General features: G+C 38.8%; 1 protein-coding gene across 3 annotated transcripts in view; it reads left to right on the top strand.

The window, feature by feature from the left end:
- Window positions 1–19946, top strand: part of tox2 (TOX high mobility group box family member 2) — a 126311-nt gene extending 106365 nt beyond the window's left edge. For 2 of the 3 annotated variants that reach the window (XM_088005748.1, XM_088005747.1), the window contains exons 5-10: window positions 4682–4948; window positions 6729–6959; window positions 12926–13006; window positions 15843–16250; window positions 16346–16494; window positions 17917–19946. In XM_088005748.1, the coding sequence (XP_087861874.1) occupies window positions 4682–4948; window positions 6729–6959; window positions 12926–13006; window positions 15843–16250; window positions 16346–16494; window positions 17917–17959 (1179 nt within the window). In that variant the 3' untranslated portion in view covers window positions 17960–19946. The remainder of the gene's footprint in view (window positions 1–4681; window positions 4949–6728; window positions 6960–12925; window positions 13007–15842; window positions 16251–16345; window positions 16495–17916) is intronic. The other variant, XM_014990957.2, reaches the window with a different exon arrangement.
- Window positions 19947–23510: the final 3564 nt, after the last annotated feature.

The following is a 23510-nucleotide window of genomic DNA, read 5'->3' on the forward strand; positions in this document are numbered from 1 at the left end:
TTTTATTTAGTTAAAATAATTTCTGATATTGCATCCACAGGAGAAAAATACAAGATTTTTGTCTATTGTGGCATATATCTTTTATTATTGTTGTTTTTTTATATTTGTATCCAGATACTAAGTTTTTCACCATAAAACATTGCTCTCCTTTTCCTGAACTGCTTTGCATGTCTCTTTCTTGTTTATATTAAACACGGTGTGACTCAGATTAAAGGGTGACAATTTTGCTAGGAGGCTGTTGCTATGGAAATGCATCTGCCACAGCAATGATAGGCCATTCTTGTTTGATTAATTGTTTTTTTTTGTTTTTTTTTTTCAGTGCTTCTTGGGTAGGGAGAATCCTTCCAAGTCCATGGAAATGAAACATTAATAGATTGTGTTCCTTCTTTTCCATCCATTTATTTTGTTCTCCTTGGTTTTCAGAACAACTTATTTTGCCACCACTATTTTCTCACATTTTCAGTAGTGTAGTAATGATGTTTTAAATTAGATTGGAAGTCTGAGATTTCCGTGGATGGGGGAGGTTACAGCGTGGTTATTTGAAATGCAAAAGGAATGTCTTTGTTCAGGGCTGGCTTTTGTGAGCAGCTGCTGAGGCAAATGCAGAATCTAATGTAGTGTGAATATTATGAGTTTTCAAAGCAGGCCAGAGAAGTGCACAACATTACTTTGTAGTCCGTTTTTATTCTAGCAATCTTCTGGGACCAATTACGATTAGAGAACCAAGGCTTCATCTCTGAACGTCAGCTTGTGTTTATCAAGACCTCATATGCTCGGGCCCTTTCAATTTGATCTTTTTAGCACTGCACTAATGTGTTATGTATTATTTAACTCATAAATGTTTAAAAAGAGCTAACAAATGCAAGCTCATCACTTTCTGATCTGTAAATTGCCAAACATTCCCATTTATGCCTGCATTAAAAGCATCCTTTGCACGGTGCTCATGTTATGTCCGCATGAATCTTGAAGAGGAGCTTTTGATCCAGTTATTATTGGAGATTAAAGATGGCTAAGACCAGAACTTTGTGAGAGCCTGACTCTGTAATTATTGCAGGGTGTTCTTCATGCAGGGCTCTCTCTCCAGCTGTGAGCACCACTTTTGCTTCTATTTGTGATTCGAGTTATTGCAAAAAAGGTGTTGTTTGACGTGGCTCTAAGTAATTTTTTCTTACTTCACTGCACACGGTGAGCATAATGTACCTACAGGGGGCTGATGGGGTTGTTGATCAATATCATTGGCTCAGTGATTGCTTCACCAGGTGCTGAAAGCTCTGGCTTCTCAAGAATTCGTTTTCAGCCGCAGGAACTGAAGTCCTTCTTCATAACCAATTAAGTCTGAGAACTGCTGCATTTATTCCCTCAAGAGGTCATCGGAAATAAACAGGAATGAATGTAAAAGAGAACGGCTTAAAAAATTACATTTCATTTTAAGGGATACGTCGTCAAATAGAATAACATTCACATGTTGCATTAGGATACAGTTCACTGAGTGACTCATTGTGATGAGAAAAGAAACTGGAAATTAAGACTGGGAAACCTATTTACTTCCAGTTTTTGTAGCTTCAGCATAATTATTGAACTTTTACTAAAATGTAAATTGTGCACCTATCGGGTGTTTCCACACAAGTGGTTATGTTATTTAACCAAAGCTGGTAGTAGAGCCTGTTCTTTAATGATCCTATTACAGAATGGCTTTTACTTTCCACATCCAGAGACGTAGCTTGGAGCAGCGTCATTACATCACTAAGACTTTTTTTTTGACTCTTTGTAGAGGATTTCAGTGCGAGTTGATGGTTTATATATATATATATATATATATATATATATATATATATATATATATATATATATATATATATATATATATATATATATATATATATATATATAAATATAAAATTCCCTTCTCACCCTCCGTGGGTGGTCTCTCTTTCATCCTCTGAGCTCGGGTCCTCTACCAGAGGCCTGGGAGCTTGAGGGTTCTGCGCAGTATCTTGGCTGTGCCTAGAACTGCACATTTCTGGACTGAGATGTCTGATGTTGTTCCTGGGATCTGTTGTAGCCACTGCTCCAGTTTGGGGGTGACTGCCCCGAGGGCCCCGATGACCACAGGCACCACTGTGGTCTTCACCTTCCAGGCCTTCTCCAGTTCCTCTCTGAGGCCCTGGTATTTCTCCAGTTTCTCATGCTCCTTTTTCCTGATGTTGTAGTCACTTGGTATTGCTACATCCACCACAACGGCTTTCCTCTGTTCTTTATCCACCACCACAATGTCTGGTTGGTTCGCCATTACCATCTTGTCTGTCTGGATCTGGAAGTCCCACAGGATCTTAGCTCGGTCATTCTCCACCACCTTTGGGGGTGTCCCCCACTTTGACCTCGGGGCTTCCAGTCCATATTCGGCACAGATGTTCCTGTACACTATGCCCGCCACTTGGTTATGTCGTTCCATGTACGCTTTCCCTGCCAGCATCTTGCACCCTGCTGTTATGTGCTGGACTGTCTCAGAGGCCTCCTTGCACAACCTACACCTTGGGTCTTGTCTGGTGTGGTAGATCTGAGCCTCTATTGCTCTGGTGTTTAGGGCCTGTTCCTGGGCGGCCAGGATGAGGGCCTCTGTGCTGTCCTTGAGTCCAGCTTTCTCCAGCCATTGGTAGGATTTCCTGATATCAGCCACTTCAGTTATTTGTCGGTGGTACATCCCATATATATATATAGTGCTACTCTGAGTTTTTGTTTCACCAAACTTGGCTTCGCTGGGAATAGTGCTTTCTTGGCAGTAGTTTTGTTTCAACTATAGATAATATATATAATATATATATATATATATATATATATATATATATATATATATATATATATATATATATATATATATATATATATATATAGTTATTAATATTGCTACTGCATATTCTGACCCTGATCTTGATTAACAACTATGACTGGCTTTTATGGCTTTTATTATTTTTTCTTCATCACAATGTCCCAGCAGTCCTTTTGAGCTTTAATATCTTGGCCACAAAACAATGTATTTTTATCTAGTGTGAGGATTGAGGGCAAGTGAAGTCTACGCAGCAGGTTAGAATATTATTTGCAGGACGAATTAGCATTCATGGCACTTAAAATATGCCCTACCAAGTATTTGATCTGGGCAGTCCATTGGGATTGGGAAATGGCATGCATTGTTATTGTGATACGTTTGCAAGTGTGCTTTTTATGATTATTGAAGGTAGATGTTTGAATGTTTTATTGTCATAAATTTTACAAATCTAAAGCAAAAATAACTCGGGCACTCATAACATTTAAAGTCTCCTGAGCCCACCCTCGGCTATTTAAGAATGTTTCTTTCCTGGACTGGATTCAAGTTAATACTAACATAGAACCAGTAGAACAGAGCCAGTGTTTACAGTAGTTGAAACAAAACTACTGCCAAGAAAGCACTATTGCCAGCGAAGCCAAGTTTGGTGAAACAAAAACTGAGAGTAGCACTGAAATATTTCTGTTTACTGTTGAGAAATATTTTCAGTGATGGGATTTGGCTGTAATTTTGTCAGTCAGCAAGCTGGAGATGCTAACTGCTCAGTTCTTGATTGCTTAAGCTCTACAAAAAAACAAAAACAAAAAAAAAAACAGTGATTCTTTCAATATAAATCATCTGACATGTTCTAAAACATAATCATTAACATTCATTTATATTCAAAAGGGGAGGAATCAGGATTAAACTTAAAGGAATGTAAAGAAGCTCATTCCAAGCAAGATGGTAGTGGTAGGCTTCAGCTGCAAATCATGAGCAAAATTGCTGCGATATTAAGTGTAAGGAAGTCTCTTTTTTTGCACCACCATCACTAGTAGGATGCCCAGTGTTTTCTTTACAAAGTGCTAGTTCAGCAGTGGTTCTGCCTCACCACTGGTCTGCCTGCTGTGAGTTTCAGTATAATTTTACGATTTGAAAAGGATTTTCTCATGGCTTTTGGCTTGACTTTCTAAGCTGACACTACCTGACTACTTATGACATCTTTCATTGAGTGTCAGACAACTCAAATTAACAACATTCCTGTGTTAACTGGACCTAATATCAAATTAGATTACACCCCTGGTTGACTGTTTTGATATGTTGATGCAAACATTTGACGATTAAATGTAGATGCCACAAAAACTGTAAGATAAAGCAAATCTGAGTGTGAGGAACCGAAATAATAAAAACAGGAAACCAACAAATCAAGTGAGAAATCAAAAATAAGTTAGTTTTTTTTCGGTCTAGCAGGAAGCTTCAGCGTTAACGGGTGTCTTTGTGTGTGAGATGCTGTTTTACTTAGAATTTGTTCTACGTGTTTCTTGAAACTAGTTAATTGTTTTATAGAGGATAATAGTTACTTTGATACTTTGTGACTCATTAGTGCATTCCGTTTCTTTCAGCCCCCCAAAGAAAATAACATTTTACCCCCCAAATAAGGAAACCTTAAGGAAACATTTAAAAATTTTAGAATGTGCAAGTACATATTGAAGGGTTTAGGTCCACATTACACCTGTGAGCATTTTTTTCCCCAAATATTATGCAGGCTATACCACATCAAAAATGTCATCTCCACCTAAAAAAAATTGCACATTTGGCTAATTGGCGACATTTATTGCTCTGAGCAGAGAAGATAGTAAAGCTGGTGTTCTTCTCTCATCCCAGATGCAGGAGATGGCTTTGCACCACCACCAACAGCAACACCATCACCAGCACCCAGACGGCGCTCATTACGATCCTGCCCGTAACCACCCCATGATAAACAGGTCACCTCCGATACTGCCCAACCCCATGAGCGCACTGTCTCAGCTAAACCCTCAGGTCAGCCGGAGCGCACTGCCTCATGGTTCCCCCTCGCCTCCTGGAAGTAAATCAGCCACACCCTCTCCTTCAAGCTCCAATCAGGAGGAGGAGACAGATCCTCATTCAAAGGTACTGATGTGGCTTCTTTAGTAGAGGCAGGGGCTTGTCTGATATGGCTTAATGGCCAGCATGATGAATGGTTTTGGAGGAATTCAGGATTATTTTTGAGTTTTTGATAGTTTTTGCTGGAGCTGGAGTTAAAATTATTATACCACGCTTATGTGTGTAATTGCTTGGTAGTTTAGCACTGAGTTCAGTTCTTGCCATGTTTGGTTGGTTTTCTGAATGTTGAAAACACACTCTTTATAAATCAAAAAGGGAGTGCACAAGTTTAACTTTCATAGGAGGTGTGCAACAAGGAAACGTTTCCCCTCTAAGGAAAACCAAACCAATTTAAAATTAGCCAGAAACATGCAACAACAACAACAAAAAAAAAGAAAACGCATCCAATGTCAAGACTTCTGGAATCATGCTTTTTTGGCGAAATTAGTATAAAATCTACTTATTCAGACACCAGAACAAGTTAAATGTTTTACATAAACCAAACACAGCATGCCAGGAGGCATATAGGTGGATATGTCATGGTTTGGGAACGGCAGGATCCGGCAATCTCACCATCACAGTATTCTACTTTGCATCAAAGGGTGCTTGAGGAAAACTTAAAAACATTCTGTCAGAAAATTCATGGTGATGTAGAACTTGGCTGAAAAATAACAAATGGAAAGTCCCTGACTGAGTCAAAGCTGATATCTTTAGAACATCTGTGAAATGGTAGGTGTTCTAACTTTTTGCTCAGCTGGAAAATATTTTCTGTAAAGAGTAACACAATGCACACTGTGTTGATCATCTGTGAATAAATTACTTTTTTTTTCCAGAGGTAAAATTAATTAGATATAAATATATAAACATTTATCTATGAAGAACTGAATACTCAGTGAGGTTTCCTATTTTTTTGGTATTTGAGTAATGTTTTTATCGGAAAATCATACGCGTCTTACCAGTTCAGATCTCTGCCGCTTCTTTAGTCACGTTCAGGTTTAAAGTCTGACTCTAAATTCTGCTTTTGTTGAAACGTCTTTTAACAAAAGCAGATCTTTAGCCTGATCCTGTTTATGCATCGTAGCCACAATCCATTTTTACTGCTCAGTTTTCATCAGGAGGAATGCAGATGAGTATATAACTGACTTTGCCACCTCATCAATGTTTCAGATTCATCTCCTTTTAGCCGGCAGTTCGTAGTGATACAGTATAAGTAAAGGGGGATGCTTTGGTTTAAAAAATATATTTCTAGGCCTATACATCTCTGCCGGGCTTCACAGGGCGCATGTGAATAAAAATGATTACCATCTCTTCTATCAGTAAGTAATTCCATTTGCTCTCTCCAATTCATTCTGAGACCACATCAAAGCCAGAGCAGATACATCAGACGATTTAAAATTCCCTTCAGCCCAGGCATGAAAAGTCTGAATTTATGACTTGCTGAGCAACTGCAAAATAAAGATTTGAAAAGGTCTGATAAATTCAACTAGCACATGATATTTCTGACAAAGTGCTCTAGGAGAGAAAAAAAAAAGACAATTTCTGTCAACTTGTGAAAGTGTTTCTGTCAGTGAAACATTGCTGCAATATCCAAATGTTGGTTATTGAACTGAGCAATCAAATTATAGAGTTAATTAAGTTTACACGCTTCACCAGGACCCAGTGTTACAGGCATTCATCACATTTATAATTATTCATTTGGTGAAGTTTTTTTTTTTTTCTTTTCTTTTCTTTGCACATCTAAATGCTAAAACCAACTTCAGTATCAATAAGCCGTTTCTGTGTTGTGTGTGCACTGATTGTCTTCCAGATGACGGGTGAGAAACGGCCATCTTCAGAGATGATGAAGCCCAAGCCCAAGCCCCAAAAGAAGAAGAAGAAGAAGGACCCTAATGAGCCGACCAAGCCGGTGTCAGCCTACGCTTTGTTCTTCAGAGACACCCAGGCAGCCATCAAAGGACAGAATCCAAACGCAACCTTTGGAGATGTTTCCAAGATAGTCGCCTCCATGTGGGACGGCCTGGGGGAGGAGCAGAAACAGGTACACAAAATCACGCATGTTCAGTTGAGTAAATACGATTCAAAGGTACAACGCTTTGGATGTCTTGTTTCACGTTTCACACACACACACGGAATTTCATACTGTGGTGTGTTCAGGCCGCATGAGGTTCAGTGATAGTTTTCCACCACACACCATCACTCTTCATACACACATCTTGTCTTGGTAGGATTTCAGGAGGGCAATGAATCTTGTGTGTTTTTTTTTTTTTTATCATTTTTAAAACTTTTTAATCACTTCAGATTTTTCTCTGTGCAATAAATTTTAATACTTGTATCATTTTCCTTCCACTTCAAAATCATGCCCTATTTTATCTTTTACATAAAATCTCACTACACAACAGTTTGTGGTTGTAAGTTGTAAACTGAAAATGTGAAAACTTCAAAGTGAACTTTTAGATATGGTGAAACAAAAGCACTGGTTTATCTAGCAGATAAAACTGGATAAACATTGCGGCTTGTTCCCACAAAATATACATTTTTTGCTTGTTAACCAGTCACCGCTATCGCTGAATCAAAGAGAACTACAAAGCTTACGGTACACTTTTCTTCCTTCTTCCTAAGCAACCTTATTAACATGTCTTTGAGCTTCTTATTTGTTTGCTGTGTGCTAAACTTACACAAGAAAATGTAGTTTTGAAGTAGTACAAACAAGCAGCATTTGTACAGATTAAATAGATTTTATCTGCTTTGCATTAAAACAGCTTGGATGACAGCGAGACGTGACACATTTATTTATTTAGAGTCACATTTGAAAAGCTTCTACTTCTTGTTTCATATGTTTACTTGTGGATTACACATTCACAATCAGTACAGAATTAAATGTGTTTATTGAAGGAAGTGAAACATTGTTTTTAGCCATCTGCGGTGTAGATGTAATCAGCTAAATTCGGTTTTATTACACCCCGACCTGTGCGTATGAAACCGCCTTAACATTCACTGCAGTTTATTGATTCCCACAATGGAGCACAGTTTCAATTTCATTCAAACATTCCAGACCAACAGAGCCGAATAGGTTTCTGTGTGTTTTGTGGTAACAAATGATAGTGTGAAATGAACGGAAAATGAGACAGTCTGATGATCGTGCGCAGACTCATATTTTTAGAATATCCAGTCAGGGGCACAGCCTTATTGGGTGTCAAATAAAAGCACCTGTCTCCATGACAAAGTGCAGCCCATTCTCTGCAGCACCCCTCTCCAGCATGTGTCTTTTTCTTTCCAGTCCGAACCTGCTTTATACGCCGGACTTTGGAGGCCGGCTGTCCCTTTTATTTGTAGTTAATTTTTGCCACCTTCACCGGGGCTCTTCACCATGAATCTTCATTTTGCCGCTGACACCCTTGAATGTGAATTCCTCATTTCCTGTCCTTTTATTTATATCTGTTGCCTGGTGATTTGATCATGCTGGGAATACAAGATTAGCAATTGCCTCGTCCTTGGTTTTCCCTCAAGGACATCTGCTCCAGAAATGTTATTGTTTGTGCTTCTTTAACCCTTTGTCTTCTGGCAATTTTTTTTTTTTTTCACCGTCTAAATTTTCTGTTTCCCTCTTACACGTTTCACATGCATTTGTCCTTCACAGTGGAACCAGGAAAACAGGAACACAACTAACAAACTAGTAGTACACCAGCAAAATTGCCCCATTTAGTGTGCCTCTCCACAGCTAATTTCTTTATTTCTGCATCACGTGTTTAATCAGACGTGTCACCTCACAGGACACATAATTAACTTGAGTTAATGATTCATTATCGAATGAAATGTAGCACTCTGTCTGGGCAATAACCCCGTGATTGCTTTAATTAATACAACAGACTACCACTGTCATTTATCTTGACAACTTCGTGAAACAGCTCAACACAAAGCAGCGTGTAATTCTGAAGTGGATGGAAAATTATGCTTTCAATGTGTTATTACTTTAAATTTATTTTCAAATAAAAAGGTAAGAAGCATGTTGAGCATGTAGTCGGCTCCCATGAGCTAAAACTGTTTAACAACCACATTTCATCGCAACTACAGCTCTGCAAAATATCTCCACCTCAGCCAGATTTGATTTTTATCAACGCAGAGAGCTTTTATCTCTGCTGAAGTAAACAATGTGCATGAGGCTGCCACTACCATGTGTCACGTGCTCAATGTGTATTGCAGTATTACATTTTTGCTTGTAGGCTAAAAGATTCAGGTTTGGTTTCCCATGAGCAGATAGACTTGTTCCATATGTTGTTGTCTTGTTGCAACCTGCAAAATGAACTTTTTAGACTTTTTTTCTTTTTGAACAATGGTTTTTCTTTGAGGCTTTTTCGTAAACACAACATTTGTGGAGAGCAAAATTAACATATGCCCTGATGACAGATTCTCACACCTGAGCAGATGAACTCTGCAGCTCCTCCAGAGTTACCATGGGTTTTGAGTGCTTCATCGCCGTCTTTAACGTTTTCAATTGTAAAGAAAAGAACCTAGCATTTTCCTTCCAATTTACAATGTAATATTAGTTTGTGTGCATCTACCAAATGAATCCCAAATAATGTACAAGTTAATGGTACTACAAAATCCCCCCAAAAATTCAAAGGGTATGAATAACACTTAATGAAGTCTTTAAAATGTCTCCTCAAAGGCCCATAACTGTAAAAAATTATCTTCTTTGCTGTAACTCTCTGGTAAATTGCATCTGTTAGGAAAGCTGTTCATGCCAATTTCTCATTCCTGAAAACATTTTCAACATACAGCTTCAATTTTAGAGTTAACTCTTCCTGATCTGTTTACATACACACCACTATGGTTTTCCTTCCAACATGCGGTCGTCACATCACCACTGTTGAGGTGTATTCTTTAATGTCTCAGTCAGACCCTCTGGAGCCTTGCAGGAACACCAGAATGTAAACACAACCCTTCCCCTACACACAGGTTTGTTTTAACTAGATCAGAGCTCCTGTTTCCAATTATCTATAGCACTCCTCAAACATACCATGCAGCAAAAATTCACATAAATGCATTAAAGGAAGCACATTTTAGACCTTTGCTTTGGACAAGATCAACACTTTTTCACTATTGTCATTTGCTTTTTGCTTGTGATCCTTTTTGTTGAGCTTCACTGTGTTTCTTCTATTTCCTCTGTGTTAACCAAAGGTACAGCAGAACAAAGACTTGTTTATGTTCATTTTTTTTTTCTTTTTCATTATAATTTTGTCTAGTTATGCAGGTTCCAATGGCCTGTGCTTTAAAGTGTAAGATCAATGGGTTATTTGGGCTGCCTTTTTCCTCAAGGTGCCTTCATGCTACGGTTGCCCCAGAAACATAAAAGAACATTTTTCTTGTTTTTGTTATTTGAGATTAAGATCAATTTTCAGTTTTTACAGCAGTGAAAAGGGGAGGGGGGATAGTGATAATGGATTTGCGTAGGAGTGAGGGGAAACCTTAGCTTTATTTAATTGAGTCTGTGTTTTGGATTTGTGTGCTTTTGAAAGGTCAGAGACCAAAAAATCAAAAAAAGAAAGAAAAAAAAAAAAACAGACTGTCAATTAATTTAAGCGGGATGTTTGGATATTAAGCCCCTTGTTTAGGCTCAGATTTTGTACACTTTTATTATGTTAGTTTTTCTTTCCTCTCCCCTCTTTTCACCTCTAACATTTCTCATCCATTACTACTTAGTATGTCTTTCATCTTATCCTCGGTTGCCCCCACCCCCACCCTTACTTCTGTTTCTCACCGATCATTTGGTTTTACGTTCGCAGGGTAATCACTCCCATCGGTGTCAGCAGGGCGCAGGGTTATTGTCTCCAGTAATTAACTGGTTATCAAACAAGAACAATTCATTAAGGTACAATTAGGGGGCTAATTCAGATGGGACACCTCTGTGCTGGGATTACGTTGGAGGCATATGCTATCCCTCCTTGCAGCTTTGTTATTTTTAATTCATACTGACCTGCAGCCTTTGACGGCTTCAACCACTAATGAATCCACTCACTTTGGAATAATTAGACATCCTTAGGCATAGTAATTTGCTTGAAAGTATCTGTCGTTGCGTAGATCATTAGCTGCGTTAAATTAATTTGAAATTAAGGCTGCTGGGAGTAGTTTGAGTTAATAAAAGCAAAGACTTTGAGTCTATAAGAAGCAAAGAGTGACTTAAGAAATGATTTTGGGAACTTTTCTATGAAAATTGACAGTATTTCCCTACGCTTGCTGCATAATGTATAAACTTTTATTGCCTTACAGAAGTGTTTTTCACATTGTGCTGCACTACAACTACACACTTTAATGTATCTTATGAGGATTTTGCTTGATAAAACAGCACAAATTAGTGCGTAACTGTGAAGTGGAAGGAAAAATGATAACATGGTTTACAGACATTTACAGAAAACAGAAGTGTGGTATGATGTTCTCTCCCCTCCTGGCTCAATGCTGTGTAAACCTAGTGCAACATGTCTAAGTGAAGCTTCACTAGGCTCAAATCCTTTGGAGCCCATGAATGGGTTTCTTCTAAAGTTTTCCCTTATCTTCTGGCTCTTTTCCATTACCCCTACCAGCTTAGAAGTTGGCAGGGGTAATACTGCCACCACCATGTTTATTATTTGATTAATTCTGATTGCCAGTGTTGCTTTGCATGATTATTTTGCAGGTAGACCAAAAAGTTAATCTTTGATTTCCCCTTAGCTTCTTTGTCCACATGTTTGCTATGGCTTTTACGTGACTTATTTGCGTATGGCAACTTTAAGAAGGAACTCTTACAGCTTTCTTTCAACCATGACTTCTTCTTGCCACCAAGGCTACAATTTTCCCATCAACAGATTCTCTTACCTAAGCTGTTGATCTCTGCAACCCCTCCAGAGTTATCTTGCGATTCTTGGCTGTCTTTTTGATTAATGCCTGTCATTTACGCTGCATTTCCTTACAACTGAACTGAACTGTTTTCTGGAAGGTGTTGGTGTAACATGACAAAATGTGAATATAGGGGTATGAATACTTTTGGATGCTGCTGTATATCAAGGTAATAATGATAATATTGTAAATAGGGATGAGTGAGAGGATAAACATCAGCTGTTTGAGCAAGAGATTGTATCCGGCTTCATCCCGCTTTGTTTGCTGTCTTGCTTGTTTGCTTGTTTGTTTATTGAGTGTGTGCGTCAGCGGCTGCCAGCCTATGCTCACTTGGCAACCCATGAATGCTTAATGGTTATTCTACCCCACCTCTCTGAGAAGAGATGACCCTGCCCATGTAGCCACTGACAGTATCTCATAGAGGATCAGTAATTACCCGCTGCATTCACTCACGCAAAGAAGAGTGCCCTCCTTCATATTAAAATGCTGAGATCTGAGTCTTCTCTATTGATTTGAGGGTGGACTTTCTGCCACTTTCTTTTTGCTGCATGAAAAAGGCAGCGGCAGCTGCACACAGGCCGTGAGTGACATGTGATGACATTAACTTGAATTCCCTGTCTCAACGCATCATTTGAGGTTCATTCAGACAGTTCAAGATTGCCTTTTTGCTAAAGCTGTTTTGAGTTCTTTTATTTTTTTTCCTCTCTCTCTCTCACACATCTGAGTGATTTGCTGCGACATCAGCTCTGATTAAGAGATGAGCAACAGCCTTAATAGAGAAGAACACTGAAAAAGAAGCGCGCAGAGCGACAAACAGGCTTTCGCTCCTCGTTTAACTTCTGTTTTCATGTTATTGTGCAGAATCTTTCTTGACATTTCATTTTGAGCTGAATTGGATTTTCAAGAAGCAAATGGTTCGAATGCATCAGCATCATGCAGATGGGCAAAAATCTCCTTGACCTGATAATTGTGCAGCAAATGCATGTGAAATGTTTTTTTTTTTTCTTTTTTTTCCCATCTCAGCCGTGACTCCCCGAATCTCATCCGCATCAGTCAACGTGGAACGGAGGGTCATTGCAACCTTTGGTATCGGCTCGTAATCAAACATTGTTGTTGTTGTGTTTGTTCCTGCAGAGCTACAAGAGGAAAACAGAGGCTGCTAAGAAGGAGTACCTGAAAGCCCTGGCCGCCTACAGAGCCAGTCTGGTTTCCAAGGTAACAGTGGGGGTCACATGTTTGATATACATGGGTCAGCTGCAATATAAGGGATGATAAATTAGACAGAATTCCTCTCTCATTCTAAAGAAAAGGTCAACTAACAGCAAAGATGGCTTAGTACGTCTTCGTGTAGACATATATATGCATTATTATAGAGATAAATAACAATGCATGTTTCAATGTTATCATGTCAATATGTAAATGTATTTATGAGTGGAGGTAAAAGAGAAAGGCTGTGCGTGTGCTCCGAAGAAAACAGGGAAAATTAGGTCTGAAACACACCTCAATTTGTAACCTGGGGAGAAATAAAAAGTAATAGTGCACGTCTGCGTGCCTGCTCATCAGCGTGCATGTGTAAGAGCAGGAGTGGACATTACCTGTCATTTGCCGTCCTCCTGGTGCTTGGTTCCTCCCCGGTGGGCTGCTAATGTGTTGGCTGAGGTTTGCTCACATCCACTGCCCTCTCTTTGAAGCAGTTTAAGTCCAGACCATTACCATTTTTTGACTGATCATGTTTGTGTAAAAGGAGAGAGTATGAAGTATGTATGAAGCTTAAAAGCAGTTGTAACACTGTTCCAACTTCATTTCATATCTGTCCCCACATTGTTCTACACATTGAACTCTAAATTACATTAGCATATGCCAAGCTCCTCCTCCTCGCCCTCTCTAGCCCTCCTCCCCCGAACGGGACGCCACACTTCCTCTCACGCTCATGTGCAGAAAACAAGCACCTTGATTAAGGCATGAATAGTTAATTCATCAGCCTCTTCACTGTGCCATACTTTCTACTCAAAAGACTATTCTCATCTCTTATCTCTAGTGCGATTACACATTCAGGGTATCTTATGCAGAGGCTTGATTGATGCCATATGATGGTGGTTTGAGAGTCAAAAGAAAAAAAAAGATCTGACAGACAAAAATAAACCTGCAAACCTTCGCTCTCTCTCATTCAGGAGGAGCCGATCTGAATGCAGGACTGAGCCTCATCCTTCAAAATGACTCTCTTATTTTTTTTTTTTTAATTACAGATGAAGGAGTCTTTTCAGAGTGAATTGGGGTGGGTGGAATTGGAGGTAATTGGAGGATCATTTGAAGGATTTACATCCTGTGTGTGCACCTGTTGCCCTTTTGTTTTGTGACATAAGAAAAGAACAAAAAGTTTGATTGCACCTCTAAATACCATTGGCCCTTCCCTTGTGTCTGAAAATTAAAATAATAATAAAAAAAAAGTTTAAAAGATAAAATATAAAGCATCTACTAAAGTTTAAAAGATAAACTGTCTTTTAGCATAAACCATCTCCGCTCCATCTACTGTAATACAGCCTCTTTGGCTATCCACTTAAAAATGAGCTCCAACAAATCAAATCCATCATCTCACTCTTCCCCTTCTGCCTTCAGCTCATTTCTTCCTTATTTCATTTTCCACTTGACCCCTGCAAATGTTCCTGTCCCCCTGCTTTATCTGCGCCTTCATATCGTTCCATTGATTATTTGAGGGATTTGGCCGGCTGGATGGGAGCCATTACTAAATAACAGACCACCACGCATCATTCTAGTAAGTCTGACAGTTAATGAGAAAGAATCCATGTGTTTCATACGTGGATGTGCATCTTCCCCTGGGAAACAAAGAGAGACGGAAAGACCTGCTGAGTGAATGTCTATAGGTGTAGATGACTGCAGTGGTGGGCGGATGGGTGGGTGGAGTTAATGAATAAGTAGAAGATGAAAAGATAACAAGACTGGACACAAGTTAACATACTCTAAGCGCTTTAATTTAAGGTAAAAAATGTCACGATGTGATTAATGAAGGACCCAAACGCAGGGACTGATGGTGACTGGAATAAGTAGTTTTAATAATGAGATAACAAAAGAACTTACAGGGGGGATCAAAGGCAGAGCAGGACACGGTGCTTGGGCGGCATAACAGAATGAACCAGCAACAAGTAATGAAAACCAGTGAGCTTATATATAATGACGCAAGGAGAAGGGTATTGGATTCAGGTGAGCTAATCGAGAAATGTGTAACAGCTGTGGAGAGCAAAACACAAAGACTGAGAGAAGGTGAATAATGCAGAGGTAGTGGAACTAAACACAAAGGAAACTCAGTGTTATCCTCTGCTGTTTACATGTTGATACCTGCTTTGGATCTTATGAATAAACTAAAATTAGACCAATTTAATGTCCTTGAATGAAGGGATGCACCAATCAGGGCTGTGTGCCCAATCTCCTATTTTATTATTTTATTAATTGCAAAATTATGATCTTCCAAAACAGATTTTTGCCAGTTTTATTTTCTCTTTAAACACTTTAATGGAAAAGATGTAAGAAGTCTTTGTACTCCTCATTTCTCCTCTTTTCTTCATTTCTCTGCTCTTTTCAGATAAATGATTAACAGTTTAAATACTTTATGGCTTACAACACTCCTGTTTAAACAACTTGTGATGTAACACAGTGGTAAACATCCTTATAGAATTAAATCCAGCTTTCTATAAAGGAAATCAAGATTCCTCAGTTCTATTCATTAATCTATTTGAAGTTTGGCACAAAGCTGAGCAAATTCTGTTTACATCACAGCTTTTTTGGCATTTGTTTCTGCATCAGCTACACATACACACCAATATACATATATAGTAGTTTTTGTATAGACTGTAGATATAATGATAGCATCAAAATAGTCAGGGGGATAAACTTTGTAGTTACACATTTGTAAAGCAGCATCCAAAGCAAATAATGTTTAATAAAATAAAGTCTGCTTAATCTGTGAACCTTTTTTTTTTTTTTTTTTTTACAGTGAGATTAATTACTGTTTTGATTTGTCCTGTTTTGCTTTTAGACGTATAACGACCCCGGGGAGAATAAAACTGCCCAAACCAGCCAGGCCTCTCCACATATGATGCCAACCAACTCGCTGTACAGTGTGCCACCTCCCCCACAGCCGTCATCGCCATACCTGGGACCCGGGGCCTTCCCTCTAACCGACCTGCAGAGCTACGCAGGCCACGCCCCACGCCACGCTCTGTCACAGACCCTCAGCCAATCCCCAATGCTGCCCAGCATTAGTGCCTCCCCACCTTCCTCCTTCCAGATCAGCCCGCCGCTTCACCCCCACCAGCAGCTCTCCCTGCACCAGAGCTCACTCCTCAACCAGCCCATCCGCATGCAGCAGGTCCAGTCCCAGCCAATCATCTCCCACCAGATGGGGCTACAGGCCTCTCTTCACTCCCCACCTCCAGGGCAGCAGGTACAGAAATAAACTGAGACAAATCGGATGATGAGAGTGTAATGAGGCTTCTGCTCAGGGGTTTTGCTTAATTTTTCCTGATTTATCTCCTTTAGGGCTTTTCCCACCTCCAGTCAGAGTACCAGAAGAGCATTGGGGGTTCCCAGTCACCAGGAGCTCCTGGCTCTGGGCCCGGTCCTGGAGTGGCTCAGACCCACGAGTGGGATGGAGAATACTGCAATCGGGAGTGCGGCAACCACTGCAGGTCAGTGTATACACTGTAATTGATCAAAGTTCTAGTCTTACAACGATCCACTTCACAAACATGTTTTATACTGCGGCTTAACATCGTTTATTGGAAACATTTAAGTTGATTCATGTTTTGTGTCAGATTATTGGACTATAAGACAAGTTGTAAAACCAAGTCTGTTAAAAATATAGATACATTGCAATAACTAAGAAAATTATTGAAAAGGTAATGCAATAATTCAACTCAAAAAGTGAAAACTTTCATATTATATAGACTCGTTACACACTGTGATTTATTTCACTTGTGTATTTCTCTTAATTTCATAACTACTGCTTACAGCTTAATGAAAACATAAAGTTTAGTTTTTCAGAAAATTAGAATGTTCCATAAAAGCAAATAAGAGAGACATTCTACACTTAGAGCTGCATCCGCCTCAAAAACCAGAATCAAATAATTGAGTAATTTGTAGATTGTAGAAGTAGGTAATGCGCTAATTCAGGCTCCAACTGCTGATGACCGGAGTTGAACCACACATGGAACTGACTTTACACTCTCCACAAGGAGGATAAGGTGAAAAAGGTGAAATTCTCAAAGAACCTGGAACTTCACAAAGGATGATGAAGAATGATTTTAATAGAAAGAAGGAAAGAGTATTGTAGAAGGAGGTGCAAACAGCCAGAGCTAGCCCCGAGCTGTTTGAGGATTGAGAAGCAAAGCCTGTTCAAGGATTTGAACAGCAGTCAGGTCTTCAAGAGTCGCCACACACAGACACATCCAAGACGTCGGCCTCAAGTGTTTCCGTGTCCAGTCTTGAAACCAGAGCTCTACCAGGGAGAAAAAAAAAAAAAGACGACTTCCAGCTTTTCTTTTCTAACAAGATTTATGGAGATGATTTCATTTCCAACAACACTTGGCCTGTTCTCCAACTGCCAAAAGCACCTGTTGACCTTTCTATCACTGGGTTTATTGATCCTAGCTATCAAACAGTGCATTAAGTTTAGCTGATGATTCAATTGGTTTAAAAAGTTTTCTCTCCAAGGAAACCCAGTGGATCGCAGTATAAGTGTGACATGTTTCACTTTTTGAATTGAATTACTGAAATAAATTGATGATATTGTAACTTATAAGACAAAAGAAAAACTAAACACTAATATAAAGAAATATTTATAACCTCAGCATTTGTACTTTGACAGGGATTGAAGCTCTGCTTCTTCATAGCAGATTTAAAATCCATACTTTCTTATTCTCATGAAATCTGATTTTTTTTTTACTTCATCTTAAAGCTTAAACTTAACCAAAAAGTAGAACAACCAAGTCCATGATAACGAGACACAAACATATTTTTATATTCTTTTGATGTTTTATTTTTGTTAATGAAGTCCGCAATTTTGTGTGTGTTTAATTTATCTTTTTCCTTCTTTTGTTCTTGTGTTACAGTGGAAGCATGATAGGCAGGGACAAGCCCCTCTACCTCACCTGAAACTGAAGATTTTCCTCTGCTGACAAATGACGACACCGAGGAGTCTATTCTCATCCCGCTCTGTTCTCCTCACCCAGCCCCGACCTCCTTCCTCTTACATCATGTGTACACTTTACATACAGCCACACACAAACACATTCAGATTCCTGAAACTGTTATCATCGACCTGTTTATTTTTCATTGTTAATGTAATTATTATTTCTTGCAGTTTCTAGAGTTTGTGACCAGTTTTTTGACTAGATGACTACTGTCTGTACCACTTATTGTATTAACAGTCTTCTTGCTGTTTAAATTTGCCAAGCACTTATAAAGTCCCCCCCCCCCTTTCCTTCTCTTCCTCCTCCTCCTCTTCTTCCTAGTTATCCTCCTCCTTCTCCTCCTCCTCTTCATCTTCCTCCTTTTCCTCCCTCCATGCCTCCTCAGTTATATGTCTGAGCCCTCTCTGATCTGGGCTGTGGAGTGCTCCTCTTGTGTGTCACCATCAAAAAGACCCCTTAGGGATCCCATTCAGCTTTAAGTAGAAAAAAATAAGTGTTCCTCCTTTTTTCCACCCTATTTTTGTAGTTTTCTTTGCTTTTGTTGGTGTTTCTGTCTTATTTATTTCTTGCTGGCTATTTTGTTTCTCTCTCTCTTTTTTTTTGCATTTTTTTCTAGTAAGCCCTGTATCATAGAGAAATATTAACTCCTAGTATGTTGAGCATAGGCCTTGATGTTATGGTAGCTGTGCTTACGGGCCAGAAGATTAAAGGCTTGGTGGGGAATGAGACAGAAAAACAAAAGCAAATCTTTTTTATTATTAATAAAGACCTGTAGAGGTCTACTGAGCTGTCACAGTGTGATTGTAAATATCACTTTTGTGGAATCAAATTGGGAATTAAAAGTCCAAATAGATTTGTTCCTCTAAAAGTACATGTATGTTAATGCGTGTGTGTGTGTGAGTACGTCAGGACGTTAGAATGTACCCCATTCATGGCGTGGTATGAGTGTGTGCAAGCAGAGGACTAGTAAGTGTGACTCTCTCGGTGTTTGAGTCTTTCCTGTGAATTTAACAATCCCGTGCAGCTGGATTTCGGAGGAGTATTTCACACTTTCACTCTCGCATTAAATCTGTGCTCACTTGTGTGTTGTTGTCTTATTCAGACAAAATTCAGTCTAAAGCCGAATATACAATATATGTCCTGCAGACCATTAAACAGAAAGAGCAAGGTGAGAGACGGAGAGCACAGAGATGGAAAAAGAAATGCTGTGAGATAAAATGAGATGTAAAATTTCAGATAGGGAAGTAGGGGGTGGGATTAATGCCTCAAAATGCCCACCCCTCCCTTCTTTTGTTTAGCTATCTGACCAATATATCCATGTTGTCTCCTCACCACTCAGGAGGGGGAGGGGGGGGGGGGGGAGACCTGCAACGTGAACATACACATCACAAGTAATTTTTATAAGTTTCTGGTTCGTGTTTGGTTGTGTTTTTAACTCTTGTGTGATTAACGGAAAATGCATTTTGCTGACAGACATCTCGTTTTTATCTCCTTTTGTGTAGCAGAATTTCAGTTCTAGTCGCTGCAACACAATAACATTTTAAGTTGTGTAAAAAAATACAAAACAAACAAAAAAAAAACTGCCAACTGTAGTTATATTATTTGTAAAACAAGTAATGATAAATATTTGAAATGGTTATTCCTACATTGTTCCTTTTTGTTTTGCTAGTTACCCATCAGCTGTTTGACAGGTTTTCTTATTTATAAAAGAAATGAGATCAATTTTGCTTCTTACAATGGAGGTGTATTTTTATTCTTATTTTATTATTCTCTGCTTTGGTTTGATAAATAATGATGATGACGATCACAAGGATGATTATTTAGTTATTTTTTTTATATATTTTGGATGCTGCCTTTTTTTTTCTTTCCCTGCCAGCAGCATCACTTTCTGTCATAATGCTTCTTTTATTTCAGACCTGCATAATAAAGAAAAAAAGTTCAAAAAGTGAGCTTGACACATGTCATTTCATTTCCCCATGGACATATTTTCATCTTCTGTCGTTTCCTCCAATTAGACGATCACACCTTTTGTTGAAGACTTTATAATAGCTATCGTAAAGACAGAGAAACACCCCCAACTTTCTCTTCTGCACTTTATATCCACACTTTAGAGGGGTCACATGTTTTGTTTCCCGTATTTATATTTAGCCCCAGTGGCATTAGCTAATTAACCATGGATGGATACAGTGTGCACCAGCCAGCATGGATATTGCCAGTAAACTATCTCAACGAACAGAGGAGCAGATGCAAGGAGACGGTTTGCTTTTGCTTGTGAAAGTAGTGCATCGTAGGCGTCTAGTGTGAGATAAAGAGTACAGGGAAAAAAAAAAAAAAAAAAAATCCAATGCGCATACAAACTCAGGCAACCGTCCAAGTGCTGATTTTACCCCAATTGCAAACACGTCTTCTTAGAGACTTCATGAAAGAAGTCTAGAAGAGATTGAAATGAAACTGTCACGATCCTCGCATTCGATGTTTTATTCATTTAACGCCTGCCTGCCGTTTCTCCTACGGTGGCATTGAATTGGCAAATAGATCATTATTGGACAATTGGAAAACCTGCCACTTTGTGATATGACACACATTATACGAAAATCACAGTCATACATTCTTAATGCAGTGTCAGATAAGAGGGAGTTTGGGTGCAGCCGCACAGTCTTGGCTCTGTGCCTTTTGTGTACATAAATGAATATCATCCTATATGAATCTGAGTGTGTGTTTTCTGTGCGTAGCGTAATCTCTGTTCCTGAGCTTTGTGCTTACAAAAACAGTATTGTGACAATGAGATCTCCCTTATTTTACAAAAATATAAATCGAGCGCACTCGACCATTAGACCTTTATTGTCTGTAGTAATTCTGTCATAAATACTGCAAGGGGGCAGCATCACTTTGACGCTCCTGTTGGCACCTTTTATCCTATTCCTCATCCCCAAGTTGAAGTCAGGAGGCCAACGGTCATGAAAAAGGGGCAATTTATGGTTGTGGTTTTCGATGTGATCCTGTCAAACACTGACCATTTTAATTTACATAACTTTACGTTGATTGATTTAGTGGATTACAATAATAAAAACATGTCTAAATCTAAACACATGCAACACATATCTGTCCAAGTCCATACATTTTTTTACACACTGGTTTGGATTTATTATCAGATTTCTAAATGTGTTGATTCTAACTGCTGAGCAGCATTAAGAGCCAAAAACATTGTGTCACTAGACTTTAATTAATATTGACGGAAAACGTAAGTGTTCAGGGGCGCATAGCTTGTGGGTGTCATGAGCGCTCAAAAGAAGTTAAATGTCATCAGCCAGTTTTTCTAAACAGGTTTTCTGTTCCTTTTTAGCATGTCTAGTCAGTGGGTGGTGGGTGCATACTGTGCTGTGCATATGCAAGTAATGTAGGAAAATGCTGACACACACTTTAACCAGCTAATGACACTAAAGTTTGTCTCTCAAGTTCAGCTTCCAATTTGGCACTAAACTAAAGAACTTTATCACTGTTTCTAAGGCATCTGCACTGCCGTTGGTTGTCCCTAGTTTAAAATGTGAAATATCCCCATTAAACCTGAACTGTGTGGCTCAAACTGCACTACGTAACATCTGAACAGGGTACAGAGGTTATTTAAAACAATTTGGGATTCATGGAAGCTTTTATTTCTATTTCTGAAAACTGGAAAACTTGCAAAAAAGGACCACTTTAGATTGAGTAGGAGAAACACATTATTTAGACTGGTCAAACCTGGACATTTCCATTACAAGAGTAGTTAATGCATGCAACATCTATGCACTGGGCAGTAAAATAGATCTCATATGAATTTGTACTGCTTTTGACACACCTCAGTATTGTTGATGATTTAAGAAATTTTTATATTTTATGTGACCAGAGGAAAAAAAAAACAGCACATGTTTCAAATGATTTCAGATATTGTGAGAAAATAGTTACACATCTAACCCATAATGCATAATGTAAAAATACAAGCGGCCATTAAATTGATCTTGTTGTTATAACCTTTTATAACCTTTTTGGCAATAACTGCCATCAAGCAAAAATACTTTTATAGTGTTAGGAAAGCTATTGCATTACTCTTGAATTGTTTTAAGTCCACCACATTTGAGGATTTTCAAGAATGATCAGGCTGTTTAAGACCACAGCAGAGCATATGACTGTGGACATCAGGGCAATGCTAATACAAGAGAAACTGACCAACCCAACTACTTCCTGTTAGGAGTAGTATTTCTATTATCTGTAAGACTTTATTATCCGCGCAGCTAAATGTTGATTTTAGGTGACCAGTGTTTAAATTGTTAAACCTAACTCAACTACATGCTGTGAACTCTAAATGCACCAAAGCTGCCGCATTCACTCAAAACCTTCCAGTTGCAACTTTGATGGCGCAACAGAGAAACAAACGGCAGGAAATGTGGGCGGTTTTGACAAGAAACGAGTTTCGCTTTGTCTTCAGAATCAGTTAAGGTTTCTTTTTTTCTGCTGACTGTACAGCACTTCATTTATCAATTCCTCACTGAATGGTCCAGATGCTTTCACTCTGATTACATCTAGTACCTTTTTTGCACGGTGTTAACTAAAATACCATAATCATTACAGGATTATGGCATTCCAAAAAAAACAATAATAATAATGACAATGAATTGGTGGAAATCCCTTTTATAAAAAACAAACAGCAATTAATTATTTATTTGAATAGTTTTACAGTCCTTGTGCACATGCACCAAATAGTGTAGTAAACAAGCAGAACATAACAAAATATATCCTCAGGGCCGTGCCGTGTGGCAAGCAGCACTGTGGTTTCACACTTGTAGATATTGACGTAATCCAAGGTACCTGCGATGTAAACTTTGAAAACCATTAGTTGCTGCATGCGGTGGCCAAGCATAACCAATTTCCTGTTTTAGTGATGGAGCTAACAAATAACGTACAAACTTGTTGCTGCACCTTCATGCAACAGTCTGAAGTTCTTCTTCTCTGCTTATAATTCTCCACGTGAATCATTGTGAAACATCAGGTGATGGAGAATTTCTCTCTATGACTCCATTAAACCAAATTTAAATGTCTCAATATCAAACTATCAACCGTGCAAGATGAGTTCAAAGAGTGTATAAAGTAATGTGTTTAGAGTCAGATTTCTGATACAACATGTGCGAAGATTTCTCAGTACAAAAATTGTTAGCCAAACACATCCGAGTTCGGCTATTTTTCTGACATATTTTATAGGATGTTTATATACCATGATGTCAGTTTCTTCTCTAGAAAGACCAAGCTGTAAATAAATTCAAATGTTTTTTGAATTTCTTGTTGATTTGCGAAGGTTGTGGATCTGGGCATTAAAACAGTGGTGACACAAAGATAAACTTCTTAATCAGAAGTGAAGCCCCCCCACTCCCCTTTACTCACATGACCCCTCAAATTTGCCTGGCGGCTTTATGGGACATGTGTCCTCATCCCCACAGAAAACCTTTTTGACTAAGAGCTAAAATAAAGAAGCCGCACTTTTC

The sequence above is a fragment of the Poecilia mexicana genome, unplaced genomic scaffold (genome assembly GCF_051168715.1).
Source record: "Poecilia mexicana isolate PSO_F unplaced genomic scaffold, ASM5116871v1 scaffold_5, whole genome shotgun sequence".
Lineage (NCBI taxonomy): Eukaryota > Metazoa > Chordata > Actinopteri > Cyprinodontiformes > Poeciliidae > Poecilia > Poecilia mexicana.